Here is a 16,665-nt window from a genome sequence, read left to right on the forward strand (position 1 = left end):
GAGCTAATGCAGTTTGGGAACTAAATCCCATTGACATTGAGCCTTTGTAGCTGAAGGAAGGTTATACAGAAAGAATAACTTTAGGGTAGAAACAGTATGAAAAGAAGTCTTCTCTTGCAAGTAAAAACCACAAAATGGGGTCGATGCAGTAAGAAAAACTTGTTGTAGTCACGTCTGGTGAATAATCAGGAAGTTTGGCTGGGTAGCAAGGAAATATAAATCCCAAGAAAATGATCTGGTGCTGCTGAATAAGTACTTCCACATTAAATATACCAGGAAATGTCAATGAAGGATTAAAAACAGAACACATCAATGGTGTTTCCTTGATATTATCCTTTCTTAGAAGCATTATATTTTGGAACTGTTTGGAATTTGGAACTGTTTGCTACTCTTTTGTCCCTGATATTTCTGAATAAAATTGTGATTATCTCACACCAGCGATTGATAATAAAAGTTAGAGTGGGGAAAAAAGTTGCAGTTGATTTAATAGCCAATATTACATCTGAGATATACAAGTGTTCTTTAACTTCAATCCCTTCTGTATTAATATTTTTATTTCCAAAACTATTAAATACTTTTTGGGCCAAATTTTGACATTTTAAATGGGGATAATTCTACAGCAGATAAGAAGCATGGCAGTGAGTAAGACCAAGTAGAATTAAATAAGCTATGGTAAGGGAAACTGACACAAGCATAGTCGAGACATCAAAGAACAATGAGCAGAACAGTAATACAGAGTGTTTTATCTTTATGGCATTTCTATCCACTTTTTTTTTGTCATAAGTTCCTTTGTCAACACGTATAAGAGAAGTGGACAATAGAAGTTGTTTCAACGGCACTATCCCAGCTGAGGAGTATACAGGAACAAATTTCAAAGAAATATGGATTAAGAAATTTATAATGAAATGTGCGCCTAAAAGAATTGAAGTATGATTTTTAGAATTTAGAATGCACTGGTCCAATTACCCACGACCTCTAATTCTCTCTCAGTCGCAAGTTATATGTGTACAACTCCACAGGAGATTGATAAAAGCGCAAGTATGTGTTTTGTGCATTAAGCTTCAGTTCTTTCCTTTTGCTGGGTTGTACATCACACCTTTGCCTCATTGGATCCAATTGCCTTTTCCTGAATCAATGAGCCAGTCGAAAGTAGGTCCATTATAAATTTCTCTGTCTGCATTTACTATGGAAATTATTTTTATACACAGGCCACTTTCTAATTATACCTTCTGGCAGTGTTTTTATTCCTGGAATGTGGGTGTCCTATTGCCCTTCAACTCAGATTTTTTCAACCACTTCAGAAGGCATTTAAAAGTTACCCATATTGCTGTGTGGTTGGAATCACATTTATGCTGAAATATGCGAGGAAAGAAGATTCCCTTCCCCAAACAATGTTAGTGAACCAGTTAGGGTTTTATGACAATCCAGTAGTTCCATGGCCACTGATATTAGCTTTTTATGGCACTGAAACATTTAAATTTTCCTGAAATTTGGCTTAACTTCTCAAATTGCCTTGTGTTTTGTAAAAAAAAAACCATTGTACAAAAATAAGGCCATAATATTTGACGTAAAGATGATGACCAAATCATTTTCCCAGGGTAGAAATGGCCAGTACTAGAGGGCATGCATTTAAGGTGAGAGGGGGAAAGATTAAAGGAGATGTGTGGGGATGTTTTATTCAGAGAGTGGTGGGTGCCTGAAGCGGGCTGCTAGGGTAGTGATGGAAACAGATTTGATGGTGGTGTTTAAGAGGCTTTTAGATAGACACATGAATATGCAGGGAATGGAGGGATCTGGATCAGGTTCAGGCAGAAGAGATTTAATTTGGCATTGTGTTCAGCATAGACATCGTGGGCTGAAGGGCCTGTTCCTGTGCTGTACTGTTCTATGTTCAAATTTGTTGACTGGATGTCCATACAATTATTTACTGCTTTCTATCCTGCTATCCACCTAGAGTTGACACATGGTATTCCCTCCCCGTGTGAAAATCATATTGTAATAATTGGTGGGAATCTTTAAAAATGAAAAGCTTGATAAAATTGATTGCTTCAGTTTTGTAAAATTTGTACATCTGTTGTGCAGTTGTCAATGTGTACGTATTGTACCCTCAGTTTTTTTTAAACAGAAATTGTCCCTTTCCTTTAGTCACGTGAGCCTATTAGATTAAATGAACTCAAGGCTGAAATGTCACCACGGATATCTGCAGAGGACCTGATTGATCTGTGTGAGTTGTCCGGACCTACCAACTCCAAGATGCCCACTAAAAAGACGAAATCGGGGAAGCCAAAGCTGCTTGTGGTGGACATCCGCAACATTGAGGAGTATCCTTGAAACACAATATAAATACCTTTTCTCCCCTTATTTTAGGGTTATTCAATGGAAAGGAGATTTGAAATTAGAGGCTGTGTAGATTCAGATTCAGATCAGTTATTGTCATATACACCAGGGTGCGATGAAATTCCTTGCTCACGTGAAGCTCACAGAGTAAACAGTGGTAGTAATAAATACAACAATATATACAGCAATGAGTGCAAAACTACAGAATGGTGCAAAGATCATAGTGCATTCTGAAGTCTAAATCTAAAGAGACAATAATGGAATAACCAAGAGAGGTAGAATTAAGTCCAAGAACATGACAGCACCTCTGGGAAGGGGATGTGAAATAGGTGATTGGTTCAGAAGTCTGATAGCAGTAGGCAAGAAGCTATTTCTGAGTCTTGTCATCCAGGCTTTCAAGCTCCTGTATCTTCTCCCAGAAGGTAGAAGAGAGAAAAGGGAATGGCCAGTGTGACATTAATACTCCCTTATTGGATGTATTGAAGGTTGCGACCAATAAATTTTCCAACACTGAAGGATGTGATAAATGGACAGAAAAGTAGATGGTGCACAGCATCAGCCACAATCCTATTGAATGGTGAAGCAGACTCAAGAGGCCACATAACTCATTCCTCCTGTTTCTCATGTTTAATAAATGATTTATTTCCATCTTGTTTGACGTGAAATAAGCTGAAAAATGGAGGATGAATGTAACATAGCATAAAATAAGCAAATGAAGAGTTTGAGTGTATATACATGGTAGCCAAAAATGTTGAACACAGTTCTGGTTTTGAAAGTTGAACTTATATCATTTTGAAACTTTGACAAAGTATATCCTTGTAGAGCCATTCTTTAAAATGTTGACAAGTGCATATTAAGCCATCTCTTTTTTTTTTGCAGTGCTTTCAGCAGCTAATGCTTATTTTGTATTTTTATGGGCTGCTTTATGAGGTTTGACATGTGGCTGATTGGTAAAACAAAAGCTTGGCATTTGATCAAATGAATCAGCTTCATCAACTTATGTTCAATTTATAAGATCGTACTAGTGAGAGCCTTCTTATGACCTTGTTGAGAACCTGGACCAATAAATGCTCAACATTTCCATCTTTATCAGGGCAATAGAAGCCCCATTCAATCATCCGACATTTGATCAGTGTCCAAATATTTTACTGTTGAGCACACTTTTAAGAAAGCAAGATTTGTATTTATGTAGCACTTTATAGTACTTTAAAATCAGTTAAGCAGCCACAGTTGTAATGGAAGAAACGTGGCATCTAATTCGCACACATCAAGACCAGACAAATACCAACATGGAAAAAACAGATAAGTGCTTCAATGATGTTAGCCAAGGGACAAACATAGTCCAAGGTACCAAGGGAACTTTCCTGTTCTTTGAAATAATAACCCTTGATCTCTTAAGTCCACCCAAGAGAGCAAATTACCTCTGGGAATGAACGTTTGTCTTGTTTTAACATTTATTTGAAAGATGGTACTGGACATGTCAGTCTGAAATGTTTTCTTTTGTGGTGCTTTTTTTTTGTTTGACACTTAATGACGGTGGAATTTTCTGGCTGGAATCTCAAAATGCTGAATGTCCTTGTTATTTCTGTCCTTTTTAGTATTTTGTTTAACCATAAAAAGGAATTGCATTACTGAAGGAAACTCTTGAATCTCTCTCCTCTGATATGTAAGTAAACTTCTTTGCACAACATGCATTACCTGTGATTTACTTCTTTCCTTCTCAGTCAATACCCATTGCAGCTTCTACCCGCAGGCTATTATATAATTTGTTTTTGGCCAGTTTGTCCATGTTCTTTCCCCATTTCAGTTTGATGTCAGTACAGCAAAATGGGATAATAGTGAACTAATTTTCTCATCCATTATTTGTCACAGGCTTGTAGACCCAGAGTATAGTACCCTATACTTTAGAACATACAACTTGTTGCTCGGTGTACTAATGTGAGCATTCCCATTTCCTAGGCCAACCTATGATATAAGCCCTCTGCAGTGATGTTTAGTATTAGATTATTATTAATGTTTCTATTATGACAATGCATTTGTTGATACTGCTCAGGTTAACTTTGGTTTAGCCTTGTATACAACCAGAGAAAGTGAAATTTCAGCCGACAGTTAACCTTTGTCTTGGGACATTAAAGACATTGTGCTGAACCGCTGCAAGTATCAGTCCCTTACATAAAAATTCTTACCATATACCTGCAGAAATTGCAAAGAACCAAAGATGGAAGCCATTCAGCCCCGCTAGATCATCCTATCGAAAAAAAAAAGCAGTTTTCCCCTTCACTACTGTCAAGTTTCCTCTTGAATGATTACTGAATTTTATCTTTTAGTTGCAATGTGGAATCCATTCTATGTATAAATTACCCCCGGGACTGAACAAATCCTATCTGACATTGATCCTGGATTTGACTTTTACCACTTTGCCCTTGCATTCTCTTAAGCTAAAGTCACTTTTAGCTTGAAATTGCATTCTAACTTTACTCATGTCTTTCATGTTCCAGGTAATGTTTCAAATATTTAATACAGCTGGACACTATTGCTCTGTAGAAGTGCACAACTCTATAACTGTTACTGGAAGGCTTTGTAATGCACCAACTGGGACATAAATGTGGTGTTTAGTTTCAGTTACTACACAAAGCAGTTTCATTACATTATCAATCTCTAAGACAAAGAGCCCATTAGCACTTGGCTTTGAATTTGAGAGCAAAGTGGGCATGTAAAGCAGTCATGGGAGAAGCCATGTGTTGTCTCTGTGCAGGTTAATTCCAAATTAATCGCACTTGGTTAGGGAGAGGAAAATAGAGTGGTGCTTAAGGTGGTTGAATAATTGCTGGTTATATGGCATGGAAGGATCTGGAACACGCTGCCAGAGAAGGTGGTAGAATTCGATACAATTACTATGTTTAAGAGTTATTTAGATAGACACTTAAATAAGCAAGGTATAGATGGATGCAGATCTAATGTGGGCAAGTGAGATTAGTGTAAATGGACAAAAGGGTTGGCATGGACATGGTGGGACGAAGGGCCCGTTTCTGTGTACACAGCTCTATGACTCTAAATGATAATGATAAATTAGCTCTTCACTGTTGCATGTGTTCCAAACAAGTCCCTGCAGGAAGAGCATGTGCCCATGATGGGCATTGCGTGTCTTTCATTGTCCCTTATCTGCATGGCACATTTATGCGTTGCTGATGTAGGACAGGAAACACAACCCCCGGTTTCATGTTGAAGGCTCTTCTCAGCTACAGTGGAACGAGGATCCACTAGTCTTCCAGGCAGCATTGCCCTCCCTCCCCAATTGTTACATTTTCTTCATCCAAAAGTACAGTCATAGTAGACTAACGTTATGTCCATTGGCAAACCTATTTGTCCTTCTGTTCTGCCATCATCTGAATAATTTCTGAGTGACAATGGTTTCTTTGTCTGGAGAACGTTGAGATGAATGTCCTCTGCATCACCTTGGTTTCCCAGAAAGCCTCCCATCCAGTGTCTTCTGTCCAGTAATGCCTCCCTTCCTCAGTCAAGAATGTTGCCCCTCCATCAGAATGTATCACCTGCTTGATCAGGAATACCTTGCAGACTGTGGATGGCTTGTGAGGGTGAAGCAAGGGTTCACTGAGATGAAGGGTTGTCCAGGAGGAAAAATTGAGTGAGATAGACCTTTAACTCACTGGGGTTTGGAAGAGTGAGATTTAAAACGTGACCCTGAGGGTACATGCTGAATAGCTGTTTCCTCTGCAGGAGAGTCAGAATTGTAGGGCAGGATGTAAAGATAAAGCGCCAGCCATCTATGACTGAATTGGAAAAAATTGCTTTATTCAGAGGTATGTGAATCTTTGGAATTCTGAACTCCAGTGGGTTCTGGGTGCTCTGAATATTCAACCCTGGGATTAATAGATCTTATCTCTAAATGAATCAAGCGATTCTGGTGATATATGGAGCATAAATTCCTGAACCAACTGGCACAACCCTAATCACTACCTCAGTATAGCAACATTATGATCACTTTGCACTAAATTGGACTTTTTATTTGTTCTAATTGTGTTCTTTCCTTTAAAAATTATGTACAGTTTATGTTTGATTCATGCTTTTCTTGAGAATGCTGCTTATACAATGCTATGTGCCTGTGGTGCAGCTGCAAGTAAGTTTTTCATTGCACCTGTGCACACATGTACTTGTGCACATGACAATAAACTTGTCTTTGATTTTGATAAGTGAGGCAGAAGATCATCTGTAGCCTTATTGGATAGCAAATTAGGCTTGGGGAGTCCCATAGCCTACACTTTCTATTTCTTATCTTCTTGTGCATAGTGCCATGGTAACCATAACTGCTACTGAAAGAGCTGCCTATATCCAAGTTCAAGTCGAGTTCCTTGTCATGTGCACAAGTACGGTGAGGTACAGGTACAATGGAAAAACTAGTTTGTGGCAGCATCACAGGTATGTAGGTTCAGACAGCAGACTAAACATAAATTATACATAAAGTATACATAAATTAACTAAGACCGTGAAGAGAAAAAAAGTCTGTAATATGATGCATTTAACAGCACAGTATTTTGTCAGTACTGCACTTGTTTACAGACTGAAGTTCCAGAGTTGGTACCTGGACCCTATAACTTTCTAACAAAAGGATTAAACGTGAAGAGACTGAAGCAAATCTGTTAGCCACATTTTGTCACTCCTGCTCATGGGGCAAAAGCTCAGGGAAGATTTACTCCTATAATTCACAAGCTGAATGTTTCCTGGAGAGTTTCTACTTTGTCACTGAACTCCAGTTGTTTCTGTAGTGAGGTTCTCATGAATGTCAAAACTGGGCTGGACGAGACCTTGGAAACACTGACTTGCAGCTGGAGATAAACTGGTATAGTTACATCTGCCCTCATCATATCATAGCAAGCAGCTGCAGCCTAATCTTGCTATCAGCTAAACTTCCCTACTGGTTTAGAAATCTATGAACATTATACTTGTGTAGCATTACAAATATGCATAAAAAGTGCTGAACACAGAATATCTACTCCATATTTTTGGTTAGCAGTGAAAGTCAATTTTTAGAAGAATGAGCTTGCAGTTAATTTGAAGTCTCTAAAACAGGGGTCATAATGTAAAATGCTGATAGTTTGTTCAAGTATGAAGACATGACTAATGCAGTAAATATGGTCTAAGTATAGCAGCCAAAATTCATGATGCCAAAAAAAAGGCAGAGTAAGTTCCTCGGCTATATCGACTACTTTACAGTCTGCATGCCAACTGTAAAGAGGAGTATAGCATCGTTATACTATAGAATGACACAGTTCAGAAAGAGACAATGTCCCATGTATAAAAGGAATATCCAGTTCGACCCATTTCCTTGCCCTTTCCTATGGTCCTGCAGTTCTTCTCCCCAACCTCCCCCCAGAAAAAAAAACTTTTTTTTCCATTTGTTCTTTGGAAAGTTATTATCTCCTTCCTTTACCCTTTCAGGGCATACATTCCAAATCACAGTTTGCTGGCATCAAAAAAGAATTTTCATCTCATCTCACATTGTGTGGGATTGAATAGCTATCCCTCCATTAAAGACTTGCTAGGATTTAAGTTCATCAGCTGCCACTTACAAAAGTACTGTTCAAATCAGTTTTGTTTAATGCACTGTAAATTGAGAACTTAAACTTGGTTTATGGGGTGTTAGAGTCACAGAGACATACAGCACAGAACAGTCCCTTCAGCCCAGCAAGTCCACACCGACTATCAATCACCCATCTTTAACTAATCCTATATTAATCCCATTTTTTATTTTCCCCACATTCTCTTCGACTCTCCTCAGATTCTACCGTTCACCTACACGCTAAGGGGAATTTACAGTGGCCAATTAACGTACCAACCCACATATCTTTGGGAGGAAATCAGAGGACCAGGAGGAAACCCATGCAGTCACAGGAAAAACATGCAAACTCCACACAGACAGCACCCAAGGTCGAGATTGAACCTGGGTCCCTGGTACTCTGAAACAGCGGCTCTACATCCTGCACCACTGTGCTGCCCTGGTGCTGATCTGCCTACATGCCATGGGGAAGTCAAATAGAATTATAATAAACTTGACGAATGTGCCACAGGCCTCAAGAGAAGGATTTTCAAAATTCCAGTACATGTACTTCAGTACCAGGACCAAACTGTGTCATTGTACACCCAGTGTAAATCATCTCTATCTGGTTAAATTCTAAATCCAGGGAAAAGTTTGCATAAATCTGGCTTCTACTATCTTAACTTTAGAAGATTGTGAAGTTGATTAATTGATATCTAAAATAAAAATAATTCTAGATAATTCCAGACAAAATAACTATCTTAAAATTAGGCTGAAGAATAAGGCACAGGAAATGCGCAGCAGATCAAGCACCTATGGAGAGAAAAGCAGAGATAATGTTTAAAACGTCGCACCTTTCATCTTGCAATAAATTGGACCAGTTAGAATTAAAATCAGAAAACACTCTTTCCACAAAATTTGAAGTGGAAGTGTGGAATTCTCTGCTAAATGGATACTGGTCTGTTTAAAACCTTCAAGGATCAGATCCACATATTTTTAGGATGTTAGGGAATATAGATCAAAAGGAGATAAATAAAGTTAAGGTACTCAGCACCCATTACACTAAATTTGAATGATCAGCCACAATGAATGGTGGAAAACAGTCAAGCCTGCTTATTCTTTTAATTTTCATCTGCACCTTACGAGATGGGAAGTGAGAAATTAAGAAGTATTGGGTGTTTTAGGAGTATTCACTTTCCTATCTCAACCTGATGGCATTTTTAATGGAATTGATTAAATGGGAGGTTATATACAGATAATTGTACAGCATTAGTTCAGCTTCTGGCAGAAATCACGATGGATATTATTCACGTTGGAAGGAACAGTAAAAACCGGGCACAAAGTTTAATTCACTGAGTGAGTCACTTCACGTTTAAAACATCAACCACAAAACACCTACATTGGAAATGTTGGCCTCTGCATCCTGAATACACTGCAGCCCATGTGATGCCCACTGCTTCCTGAAGGTTCCCAGCAAGCATGCAGACACTGTGTGCTTCATCTCCAGGGACACCTGGGCATGAATGTAACCTGGGAAGAAGGACAGGTAGTCAGCTCGGACTGTCCCTGAGATCCTAGTGCTTGGACCTTTGAATGGCTACCTAGGTCACACCAACTGACATGGAAGACTCCCGACCAACTCACCCCTCTCTGCATCAGGTGCCCAAAGCACAGGGCTAAAGTGCAACCAGAACTTGAGGAGCAGCCACTTCAAATGCTCAGAGAAGGGCTGTAATCTTGTGCATTCTATGTACATACAAAACAGAGACCTAACACACAAGTAGCAGTGTGTCGATCTTTTCTGAGAATGTTGGCTGTCCTTCATCAGGACAAGTCTGGGATGTGGTTACGTCCAATCAGAGTTTCCCTTGGCAGTGGAAGAGGAGGGTGGCCGGATGTTGGGTCGACAGGACAGTAGGGGAGTAAGCCACGTGCCTCCTTGGCTTGTGGCCAAGAACTCTGGGAGCCCCATCACTGTGAGTGTCAAGGGAGCTCGAGGGTTGGCTGACCTGACCAAGTTGACCTCCGCTTGGACGGAATTGTTCCTTCTTCTTCAACCTTCCTTGGAAGCCTGTCCACATGACTTGGACCCTCTGAAATGTTCTTCGTGCTGCCCCACACCACGTAGAGGCATTTCCTTTATGGGCATCTCCTCACAGTCTCCAATTCCTCAACCTTGTCTGCCATCTAGACACACTGTAGCCGTCTGTTCTGTTGGTGGTGAGGAGGTCTCCAGGTGAGGTCCCTCAGTGTTGGAGTCCTCCCTTCTTTACATTGCAGATCTGGAGTGGAAAGTGGTGCACAGAGCAGTCCCATGCAACAGGATTGCCTGTCATTTCTATAGCCTGGACAACTCCATGTTCCATGTGTGCATGGAGTACTGAAGGTGTTGACTAAGTTGACTTGGTGTGTTTTACTCAGATCTGTGTTTGACCTGTTTTGTTTGTATTTTGTGATAATCTGTGAATCTTTCTTTCAACCAGCTTTCTCAGAATTGCCTTCTCACTGTACAAACTTGTAAAAGCATAAGCATCTGCATCCTAACAAAAATATAGTGAGATTAGAAATATAGCCTTTACAATCAGGTGTTAGAATTAAACTCTTCATAGCAAGTTCACTAAGAATTTAACCAATGCTACTTTACCCACATATGGTTATTTTTGTAGCAGTGATTTAATGAGGTCAGATTCTTGTGAAGCGTCTGCAAACAACAGTCTAGCCAAAGCAGCATACCAAGTGCACTTTGAAAAGGGAAGAAAAATCACATCACATGTTACCAAATGTACCTGTTTATTATTTCAAAACTCAGGCTCGGTAAATGCAAGGTCTCACCATTCCCCTCCCACTATGCTGATATCCACATTTAATTTGGGATATATTTGTCTTGCATTTAAGGCTATTCAGCTGTACCAGGACTGGTTTTATACTATAATGTGCACCAGCTGTGCATAGTCTCAGAGGTTTGCAGTGTCCTGTTTCCTATTAAAACTGCCTCTAACTAAGCCTTGCAACACCCTATTTTAGTGACCTCCTTCACCTTTCACTTTTTGCTCCAAAGATACTATCCTACTCTTATATTACCAGATGCTTCTCTAAACCCAATACACTTGTTACCTTTGCCTGAGCTCCCACCAAAATCCTTTATCCCTTCCAGAATTCAGAATCTTACCAGAAGGTTTTACCATTCAGGTGTTCTTGGCACCCCACCATCCGAATGATTCTTCCTTTGATTCACTCACTAACAGCAAAGCATACGTCAGGCTGCTGTTTATTGATTACAGCTCAGCATTCAACACCATCATCCCCTCAGTACTAGTCAACAAACTTCAAAACCTGGGCCTCTACCTTCCTTCTGCAACTGGATCTTCGACTTCCTTATCGGGAGACCACAGTCAGTGCGGATCAGTAGTAACAGCTCCTCCTTGCTGACAGTCAACACAGGCGCACCTCAAAGATGTGTGCTTAGCCCACTGTTCTACTCTCTCTACGCTCATGACTGTGTGGCTAGGCACAGCTCAAACACCATCTATAAGTTCACCAATGACACCACTGTTGTTGGCAGAATCTCAGATGGCGATGGGGAGGTGTACAAGAGTGAGATAGATGGACTGATTTCACGACATATGTCAGTGATAATAAATCTGATTCTGATGCTTAACTCTCAAAATGTTCTGGGACATGAGACCAGTATATCAGTGTGAACTTATGATCATACATTTTTCTTGACCTAATTTTTTGGTGATATATCAATTAGAGATTATAAGAGATAACATCAGACAGCTCAAAACTAAAGTTAAAATGAGAAATAATTAAAGAAAGTGGTCTGTAAATTCTTGTGCATCTAGAAGATGGACGAAGTGGTTATTGACACCCAACTCCAAACTACAGTTTCACCTAATGTCCAAGGCCTTGGTTGCAACTGAAAAGGGATGTGTTAAATAGTCAGAGGCCAGGTTCAGCAGGTCCGAATGATTAGTGGCCATAAAATTGATTAACCTTGTGCTGTGAAAGCCCAGGCAGTATGGGCAGGGTGGGGATTGGAGCCTGTGCCTTGGATTGAGCAGGAGGAGAGGGATGGCCGTCATCGAGGACATCTTCAAGAGGCGGTGCTTCAAGAAGGCAGCATCCATCACTTTCAGGAACAGCTTCTTCCCCTCCGCCATCAGATTTCTGAACAGTCCATGAACACTACCTTGTTATTCCTTTCTTTTTTGCAGTATTTATTTTTGTAATTTGTAGTAATTTTAAGTCTTTGCACTGCACTGCTGCCGCAAAACAACAAATTTCACTTCATATAAGTCAGTGATAATAAATCTGATTCTAATTTGTCAAAACCTAAGTCTGTGCTGTGGGTCAAGGATAGGGGGAGGAGAAAGGGGTCAAAGCCTGTGCCTTAGGTTGATGGAATGGAGAGGTTGGACTAGTGATTTACTGCAAACCACCACCCCTCCCACCCCCAACACCCCAGTGACTTAAATAGCTTGCCCACAATCACTGTCTAAACATGTGCAAAGCATGACTCCTTGCAAATAATATCAGGGTTTAGAGCATTAAATTTAGGGGAGGTTGCATTAATGGGCTGTGTATCCCTGAGATCAGAAGATTTGTGCAAGGCAAGGGATAGATGTGATTGAGGTATGAATGATGTCAAAACCATTTGATGGAATGAGAAAAAGGAATTATTTCTTCTGGTGAGAAATTCAAACACAAGGATCATTATCTTAAAGTCAGAGCTGGGCAAATCAAGATCAAAATCAGGATGTATATTTCCCATAAAAAGTAGAAGAAGTCTGGAACTCTCTCTCCCAAAAGGCAATGGTTGCTGCACCTCAGTTAGTGCTGTCAAAGTTCTTGTCAGGTCATGGAGAAATGGAGTTAAGAAAGCAGGGTTTGATGCTAATTGAATGGCAGAGAAGGAAATGAGGGCCTGAATGTTGCACATAGTCCCAGAGGGTACCTGAGTCTCATGGAACTGATCCAAGAACAGATCGTTGCTTCAGTGAGAGGAACAGATAACTAGGCAGAAAAGGGAGTACACAATCACCATCTCATTTTGATATTCCACAAGAATTGAGGCTCCGTAGTTTTTTGGATGTAGGGTGAGGGGAAGCAAGAAAACACAGGCAAAACTCAGTTCCCATTGTCAACTCATTCTCTTTGTCCTTATTTCTAATTTTGTTTTCAATCTGCATTTTTTACACTTAAGTAAAAATAGCTGGCAGTTATTTCATCTTGCTGCTGATGCTGTGACACTGGCGTTGTGGTATGACCAGTTTGCATAAAAGTTACCATTATAATGCAGGTATTAGAATTCAGTAGGCTGTGCACTCAGATTTTAATACATCATTATATTCCTCATATTGTGAAAAATAGATGGAAGACAGCATGGAATTACTCAGGTTCTGAGAAGTATAGTTGGAGTTTTGTTCTCCCAGGCTGCTATATGATGAGCGTGCCTGGACATGATAAAAATTCCTACCCCGACCCATTATGCCACAATTTTGCAGAAATGTTCCAGAAGCAGTAAAATTACTGACTTCTAAGTCGATCCGAACAGCACAAAATCTCCACCACTTGTCAGTGAACCCATCCTGTGTGGATAATTGTAAATGCTGCTATCTGAGACAGAAAGAGTCATTGCAATTGATGTGCCTCGTGAACAACTGAATGAATTACAAGTTTGCAGCTTGCTACCTTCCCAAGGGAATTATTGCACTAGTTAAACTTGACTTTATTGTGCTACAGGTGTGATCTCTAACCTGTGGAAACTTCCCTCGGAATTTTACTCATATCAGTGAGCTGCATCAGTGAGAGTTGATGGATGCAGAATTACTGCTCATCTTACATATGTAGATGAAATTGCAGATTTACACAGACCTTGCGTAGGAGCTAAAGTAAAGAAGCACATTTGCACAACACCTTTTATAACCTCGGGATCTATAGCCAGTGAATCACTATTAGTGGCCAGTTTGTACATTCAGATATCCCAGAAAACAATGAAATTAATAACTGTACAATCTGCCTTGGGTGTTAGCTGAGACATAGATATTGCCCAGCAGTAGGTGTAAGACTTTTTTGCAACTCATCTGAAAGAGCCAGCAAGGCCTTGGTTTAACATTCACCCAAAAAAAGGGCAGCACTTCCAGCAATGCAAAGCTCCCTCAAAATCACACTGAAGTGTCGGTGCTTAACTTTCCAGAGTTGAAATTGAACCTACATCCAAGTTGATATTTCATTCCAATACTGAAAGTGTGCTACATTATCAGAAATTTTGGCTTTTAGGATCCTATTTTCTGGGTAAGTTCACGGGTACATGTAAAGGATCTAATCCTACCTATGCTAAAGAATAGGGGAGTCCTAATCATTATGTATAGCAGATTCAAAAGCACATTAACTAGTTGTTTATCTTACTTTGTAATGTGTAAAATGGCTAACATCTTTATGAAAGATTTGGTATTGGTTTATTATTGCCACATGTACCAAGATACAGTGAAGTCTGGTGTGCATACTTCCAAGTTTTTGTATCTTCTGCCCAATGGAATGACGGAGAAGAGAGAATGACCAGGGTAGGAGGGGTCCTTGATTATATTGGCTGTTTTCCCAAGGCAGTGGGAAATGTAGACAGAGTCAATGGAGGGGAGGCTGGTTTGTGTGATAGACTGGGCTGTGTTCACAACTCTGCAATTTCTTGCAGTCTTGAGCAGAGCAATTGCCATACCAAGCTGTGATGCATCCAGATAGGATGCTTTTTATTGGTGCATCTGTAAAATTTGGTGAGGGTCAATGGGGACGTACCAAATTTCCTTAGCCTTCTGAGGAAGTAGTGGTCCTGGTATGCTTTCTTGGTCATGATGTCTACATGGTTGGACCAGGACAAATTGTTGATGATATTTATACCTGGGAACTTGAAGTTCTCAACCATCTCCACATCAGCACTATTGATACAGACAGGAGTGTGTACTCTGCCCCACTTCCTGAAGTCAATGACCAAATCTTTTGTTTTGCTGACATTGAGGGAGAGGTTGTTGCCTTGATACCATGCCACTAGACTCTCTCTATCTCCTTCCTATACTCCATCTCATTGTTGTTTGAGATCCGGCCCACTACAGTGGTATCATCTGCGAACTTCTAGATGGAGCTAGAGTAGAATCTGGCCACACAGTCATGAGTGTATAGGGAGTAAAATAAGGGGCTGAGGATGCAGCCTTGTGGGGCACCGGTGTTGCGGATAATTGTGGTGGAGGTGTTGTTGCCTATCCTTACTGACTGCAGTCTGTTGGTCAAGAAGCCAAGGATTCAGTTGCAGAGGGAGGTGCTGAGTCCTAGGTCTAGGAGTTTGGAGATGAGTTTGTTCGGAATTATGATATTGAAGGTGGAACTATAGTCAATAAATAGGAGTCTGACATAGGTCTTTTTTATCCAGATATTCCAACGATAAGTGTAGGGCCAAGTAGATGGTGTCTGCTATGGACCTGTTTCGACAGTAGGTGGATTGCAGTGGGTCAAGGTTGTCTGGGAGGCTGGAGTTGATGTGTGCCATGACCAGCCTCTCGAAGCACTTCATGATGATGGATGCTGTTACGTCTTTGGCCACTCGGCAGCAGTGAAAACAAATCTGTTTGTTTCCATCACCTTGGTATTGCTGCAAAGGAAGACTTTGGAGCAAGAAATAGCCAAGATTACTTTGCTTGCCATGGTGGGGCACCAAGCTGCCACAAAACTGGACTCCTTAGTTTAAAGAAGTGTGTTTCTAAGGAACTCAGAAAGAGATCCCAATTGCCTTGGCTTCAGGTGTTACACCTGAACCTCAGATCACGTCCATTAAGGGGTGAGAGACGACTACCTATGCCTGAATGGTTCTAATGAACCAGTGTTTGGACAGCCTCAATATATCTGCCCAGCTTACCAGGAACTGGCATTATGTTACGGCCTCACTTATCAAGGCTGTAAAGGTGGCTGTAATAACAAGTGGAAAGCGAGATGTGCTCTCCTTAAATTAGAATTAAAATGCATTGTCAATATGGTGTTAAGAGTGTACTATGCTGAATCAAACTCATGTTTTTCCCTGGTCTGTTTCTGCCTGATAATAACATTTGATGAGGAAACCTTAGGAATATTGTTAACTTTAGATGATAAGATAAAATGGGAAATATCAGAACAGCTGTAATGTGTATATCTTCAGTGAAGAGAGGCATTTAATGGATGTCTGACGTGATAATGCCCTAGTTTATAAATTGACCAAAGATAAATTGAACTGACTGAATTCCCTAGTGCTGATGCTGGTGTTGTTAATAGACACCAATTCACAGAAATCTGTGGGGGATTCTTTTATAGCAACAACTGGATGCCAAAGTGTTACTCAAGCAATGATGTCAGCTACAGAATTAAAATAAAAGCCCTAAAAGTCCATTCAGTGTATTGCAAAGCAGAGCTATATTTAGAATGATGCTTGTGCATGGCCTCAGGTGGGTGTCCAACTGGGCACATATAAGTACGCGAAAGTGAAATAGCCTTACTCTTAACGGTCTTTTATCCCAGTACTTGGAAGTTATAGAAGTTTTTGTGTTGAAGAGAAAGGGAGTTCTTTGCAGGTCGAAGGAAATAGAGAGAATCGCCCCTTGGCCACGAATGTATTGGCACTAATGAATTCCCTAGCACAGCGTGAGCAGTTTCACAAAAAGTCCCATAAGGAGCTGTAGATTTAAAATTGTCGCTAAGGAAGGCCTGATTTTTCAAGGTGCTGTGTTTCTAAGGAACAGCTACTGTAAAAGTAA

General features: G+C 40.3%; 1 protein-coding gene across 1 annotated transcript in view; it reads left to right on the forward strand.

Annotated features, from left to right (window-relative positions):
• Positions 1-16,665, forward strand: part of tbck (TBC1 domain containing kinase) — a 178,680-nt gene that overhangs the window by 136,831 nt on the left and 25,184 nt on the right. The window contains exon 24 of the mRNA XM_052035246.1: positions 2,146-2,321. Coding sequence (XP_051891206.1) covers positions 2,146-2,321 — 176 coding nt within the window. The remainder of the gene's footprint in view (positions 1-2,145; positions 2,322-16,665) is intronic.

This window comes from Pristis pectinata, chromosome 2 (genome assembly GCF_009764475.1).
Source record: "Pristis pectinata isolate sPriPec2 chromosome 2, sPriPec2.1.pri, whole genome shotgun sequence".
NCBI classification, from domain to species: Eukaryota; Metazoa; Chordata; class Chondrichthyes; order Rhinopristiformes; family Pristidae; genus Pristis; species Pristis pectinata.